This window comes from Condylura cristata, unplaced genomic scaffold, assembly GCF_000260355.1.
Source record: "Condylura cristata isolate star-nosed mole 26May11 unplaced genomic scaffold, ConCri1.0 scaffold00036, whole genome shotgun sequence".
NCBI classification, from domain to species: domain Eukaryota; kingdom Metazoa; phylum Chordata; class Mammalia; order Eulipotyphla; family Talpidae; genus Condylura; species Condylura cristata.
In genome coordinates, this window is record NW_004567137.1 from 10,904,307 (window position 1) to 10,910,201 (window position 5,895).

General features: G+C 40.7%; 1 protein-coding gene across 1 annotated transcript in view; it reads right to left on the reverse strand.

The window, feature by feature from the left end:
• The window catches only part of DERA (deoxyribose-phosphate aldolase (putative)), an 89,213-nt gene that overhangs the window by 54,386 nt on the left and 28,932 nt on the right, over positions 1-5,895 (reverse strand). Inside the window, exons 4-5 of the mRNA XM_004693244.2 lie at positions 4,719-4,814; positions 2,302-2,436 (exon numbers count right to left, since the gene is read on the reverse strand). Coding sequence (XP_004693301.1) covers positions 2,302-2,436; positions 4,719-4,814 — 231 coding nt within the window. The remainder of the gene's footprint in view (positions 1-2,301; positions 2,437-4,718; positions 4,815-5,895) is intronic.

The following is a 5,895-nucleotide window of genomic DNA, read 5'->3' on the forward strand; positions in this document are numbered from 1 at the left end:
ATATATATATATATACACACACACTGTTATTGGCCAAAGCACTCATGAACCATAAAAAAAGGAACGAAGCCAAAAACACAAAAACGAATGTGTGAGTTGCTAAGAATTTTAATCTGGCAAGGATTTATTATGTAGATAAGTAGAACTGGGAGTATAAAGCAGTGGAAATGGGCTTACATTTTCTTTCTAGATCATTTGGAACTGCTGTATTAGTGATCATACAGTGCTGGGATGCATGATGCTTTCAGGGACTACTGGAATTTCTTGACTTGTGCCCTCAGCTACCAGTCCAGGTGGCTGTGTTTTTTGACTTTATGTATTTCTGTATTTAAATATTCTGTTATTGTTGCTTTGCCTGGCTCTTTGCTGTTCTGCTTTTTATTATCATATGCTATTTTAACTCATTATGGCTCAGGGTACTTCCCTGGCCTACCCAAACTTCTCTCTCTCCTTTCCATCAAGGTATAGAAATGTACACACTTACGAATGGACAGGAAAATAGCTAATATTCCAAGCTAAATGACTACATTTTCGAGCTTCACTCACAGCCAAGTATGGCCATGTAATTCAATTCAGGCCAATAGCGTTGTATGAGATTTGGGGGTCAGATGAGCCCTTCTTCACTGCTGTCTAGATGAAGCTGGGGTTTCAGAAGCATCAAGACATAGACTGCCCTTGAGAGTGAGTGTAGAAGGCATAGGCTCTAGCAGAAAAAGGTAAAAGTGTCTAGAAGAACTTGGCAGGGCTCCCATGGGACTCCTTCAATGCTGCCTCAGACTTTATATAAGAGAATAAATCCCTGCACGTGTAAACCACTGAAGAAATCTTTGTGGCATAACCAAGAGTAATTCTTTTTTGTTTAAAGATTTGTTTATTTATGCATACAGAACTGGGGTACAGCCCAGAGGTGCAGGGGGGTGAGAGGATTTACCAGAGACAGAGTGGGGAGCAGAACAGGCAGATCAACAAAGTACACTGCTGAGGGGAGCAGCAGGTGGGACAGGAGAGGTCTGCTGCACCAGGTGGGTCACCTCCAGGGCTGGGGCTCGAACTCACACTGAAGTGGTTGCAGCTAGCTTGCAGTGCTACACCCTAACCTGTTGTGCCATAAGGGAGGGCCCAACCAAGAGCAACAAACAATGCAATTAGGACTGACAACTGAGAAGATAAATGGAATGATCGTATGATAGGAAGCATCACACAAAGATATCCATGGGATATTAACAAGCCCAGTAAATAAGTCAAGGAAAAATATACTAAATATAATTCTGTTTTTCATTTGAACTATTAAAAAGGTGGGAATTACATGTGTGTAAAAATGAAGGGGAAAAAGTCTGAAAGTAGTTTTGCACATTGTATCAGGGATCCTTTCTAGGTGATGAGATTATGTGGCACATCTGTTTCTTTTAACACTGGTTAGAATTTTTGTTTTTAATAGAGAGCAGGTATAACTCCCATAATTAGTAAAAATATGCCATACCTGATACTCATATATCCTTTTTTATTTGCCTTTTATTTTCTTTAAGATTTATTTATTTATGCATACAGTACTGGGGTACAGGCCAGACTGCAGGGGTGGTGAGAGGCTTCACCAGAGACAGAACAGGCAGATTGACTATGTACACTGCAGAGGGGAGCAGCGAGCAAAACAGGAGAGGTCTGCAGTGACTGTGGACTTCCAGGGCGGTATAGAACTCACACCCAACCTGCCACAAAGCAGCCATGGCCAGCTTTGCAGTGCTGTGTTTTAACCTGCTGCACCACCAGGGAGGACCCTGATATTCATATATTCTAAAGACACAATGTTAGTCTATCTTTATCATTAAAAAAATTCTAAACTAACAATAATAGTATATATATATATATATTTTGCAGTAGAGAATTGTACTGTTATCTATCAGCCAGGTCAGTATGTAAAATATATTTAAGGCAGAGGTAAAACCTTTTTCTTTAATATCTAATTATAAAAAAATACCTTATAAAAATAAACTTTGCATAAGAGACTTGATTACAGTTATATATATGTATATATATTCAAAATAAATGTTAATGCATTGTATGAAATAACTAAGCACTCAAAGGTTATCTTAAGAGTACCTGCTAGTAGGAAGCTGCCTAGATTTATGGGAGGCACAAGGGCAGGCCATCCTACCTATGTTTTCTCTCCTAGATTCATCCTCTGATCTATAGTCCTGTCTTCTAGAACTATGACCTCCAAAACCTACTGCCTCGTGCTGGGTCCTCACCATGCTTCACCAGGAGAGAACTATGTCTCCTTTGCAGGTAAGGACATGCACCTACCTTCCCACTGGCCCGTCAACACCAAGGTCCTATTAATTACAATGTCGATTTCTGTAGCTCCATCTTCCACAGCCAGTCTGATCTCTTCTAATCGTGTTTTTAAATGAGTCTGTCCAGCTGGAAAGCCAGTGGCAACTAATAAAAAGAAAGAAAAAATGGAAAGGAGGAAGGAAATTGAGAGAGGGGGAGAGATAAGTGGTTAGTATCTCAACAAAGAATTTCAGACCAATAAAAATTACTATTCAGACTAGGCAGTAATTACACTTAAGAACTATATGCACATCTTGAAAGGTTGGCATGAAGAAACAGAATAATATCTTACATCACATTGGTGCTAGAATAAATATTACTATTATATGCTCTGGAAGACTTACAACTAAGTTACTCTGAGGCTTCTAAAGGGGGCTTTTAAAAAAAATACAAAGAGAAAATAAAAATAAGAGGGTGCTTTCAGTAGAGAGTCATTAAGAAAACATTACCAAAACAATGTGATAAAATAGTAGCAGCCTTCTCTTCATAGACACCAGCTAATTCCAACTGATTTGGTTCTCTCTGTATTCATGATTTATGATTCACATGTTTAGCTGTTGTAATTTAAGCTCTTCCCACTGCCTGTCTGTAACAGTCAAGCAACTGAGAATAAAGGGAAGTGACTGCAAGAGGGAAAACATCTAATTACTTCTGAAAATTGGGGTAGAGGCAGATGAGGGAAGAGCAGGACTAAGTGTAAGGAAAAGGAAAATGCAACCACACTTTTGAAAACTTAGTATTTTTTACATGCATGTCATTAATTCCATTCCCATTTATTGGGTTTCCTGATATTAATAAAATAATAATTGGTAAAATCCAGGAAAGCATGATTCTTAGTTATAGAAAGGAAAAGCCGAATTGATTGAGACTGATGAAAAAGGGTGATAAAGGGAATAGCTGCCAAATACTTTGGGGATCATCACAAAAATGTATATAAGTATCATACACTGTTTCTTTTGAGGTATCTCTAATAAAATAATGAGCATTATGGACTACTTCTTCATAGAACCAAGATATTCTTCTCACATCCACCACCAAGTTCCAGGTACTTACTTATCAGTGTAAAGCCCAAAACAACACACCTACATGATTTGGTGTATGTAGAGGGGAACAATTTCCTAGTTAAGAAGAAAGCTGTGCCAATGGCTTGTGGAAGACCTTCATTTTAAGCAGCTGTATAGTGAAATATTTCACTTGGATGCCAACACCATCTTTCTCCAGCTTGCTGTCATCAGCACTCACTAAGTAGAGCTTGTACTGATGACGGGAACGGTTAATTCCAAGGTCCTGGGTAATCCCTTCTGACTCCGTGACGCCGAGATTGAACAACTCCATTTATGTGACTTAAAGTGCTGCTCCTGATCTCATAAATACAAAATGGAGAACAGAGCTTGGATGCTTCTTGGTCTGACTGAAGACCTCGTGGAGCATGGTTGCAGCAGAGGCCTTGGGCCAAGATGAGGAGCGCAAATTTGTAAGCCTCCTCTAATAGCTTATAAATGTGGAATCTGTCTATTTATCCATCTTCACATACTTAGAGGCTTTTCCTTTCTCTCATGCCAAGCCCCACAGAGTCTATGTTAAGTCAATTCCTCTTGACATACCTTCTGCTCTTTCTTCCTGGCTTTTGGGCAACTCTCTTGATTTCTACAGACTTCAGTATGTCGTCCTAACTGCATTTCACCCTCTCTACTTCGTCGGTTCTCATCAGCTAACTTACTCCATCATGAAACTGGTCGCAGCATGTCTCTGTGTAAAACCTCTCAGTGAGCTCCCTATCACGAGCAGAAAGCGCAAAGGCCATACCACGGCCAGGCTTCCCCATGTAATTCTACCCCAATCCACCTCTCAGCTTCAGTCCTGACCCCTCTTCTTGGTCCTACCTAAGGAAGCAGTGGTGCAAACAGTTTTCAGTTCCCGATCCATGATTCTGAGCCATTCCCCTTCCTATCAACATTGTCAACTCCTCTTTTTTTCAAGACCCAGTCCATTCGTACCTCCTATAAGAAGTAATCCTTTACTCTGTGAAGGTCACCAACCTTGGCAGAATAAATCTCTCCCTGCTCAGTAACAACTGTCACTGCCTATCTGTATTATTGCAGTTTACATTTATAAAAATAAACACTGATTCTGCACAATGATTGTTTTTTGACTATTCTTGCTAAGCAAACAAGTTTCCTTAAGGACAGGGTACAGTTCTGTATCCTTGGGAATTAATATAATGTCAGCTACTTTGTCGGTAATAAGGAAATGCTAAAAGAATGAACACATGCAACCAGTTAGATGTATGAAACTGATCAAAATCATAGTATAAAACTGCAATACCCCTATGGAGTCAGAGCTGAAGAACTGCAAGTGTGTAGAACAACAAAAGTCACCAATCTTACCTGACGCCACTGGGATGTTACAGCCTGCAGCCTTTAGTGCTTTCACTGCATCACAGACCCGAGCAGGATAAACACAAACAGCAGCCGTGGTGATGCCTAAGAAGAAAGAAATCCTAACAGCCCACTGTATGTGAAGTTCAACTCACACAATATGCTTTTAGTTATTATTTATACTACAACATTGGCAGAAATCAAAACGAGAGGAAAAAAACCATTCCCCCATGCTGCAGCAAATGAAAAGGTTTTTATTTCCACATTCCCTTACAGTTTTTGATGACATGCATCATTTTCTCATCACTGTTCTCATCACTGCCACTTTTTAAAACTACCTGGGAAAGTCCTTAATCACAAACTTGGTAGTCTTGACTCCATGAAAATATATATGGAATCTACAGTATTCAAACAAGACAGTGACTGAAGAGAAGATCAGTGAGTTTTACAGGGGAGTACAGCAAAATGACATTTCCCTAATCATATGCCCTGTTTTGCAAGAATTAATACAATCTCAGTACGGATCCTTCATTTGTGAGGAGAAAGGTCTTAACATTAAAAAAAAAAAATAGCTACAATAAGACAAAAAAACAAGCAGCTGTATAGTGAAATATTTCACTTGTTACTTTAAGTGCTACAAAAAGGTGGTTTTTACTGTTAACTCTGAAGAAATATCACAAACACTTTTCAAAAGTGATTGAGTTATGGAGGTCTTTAAGTTCTCTACAAATTACGTGGGATAAAATACATGCATCGGACAAATACAGTCACTAGATGCCTACTCCACGTGGACACCTTGACGCATCCTTTCATTGAAACACCTGGCTCCCCACATCAGCCTGGTGAATAACAAGGTCGTGGTCTGGGAAATACCCATTAGATTTCCTGTGTCAGTGTCCTCACTTAAAATAAGGGATAAACCATATACCAGAGACATGTTGTGGGGGTGGAGTGGGGAATGGGATCAAAAACGGTGGGTGGGGGCGGCGCGACACAGAACCTAGAGGAAAAGAGATGGGGTGGGGCTGGGCGAGGGAGGAAAAAGGGGGGGGGGAGGAAGGAGAGAACAGGCGCGGCCGGGCTGCTCTCAGCCAGTCGGCAGACGGCGGGGACTCCATTGCGACGGAGGCAGCAGCCCCCACCCCCGCACTGCTGACCCGCCCTCCCAACTCCCCCACCCCCCCGA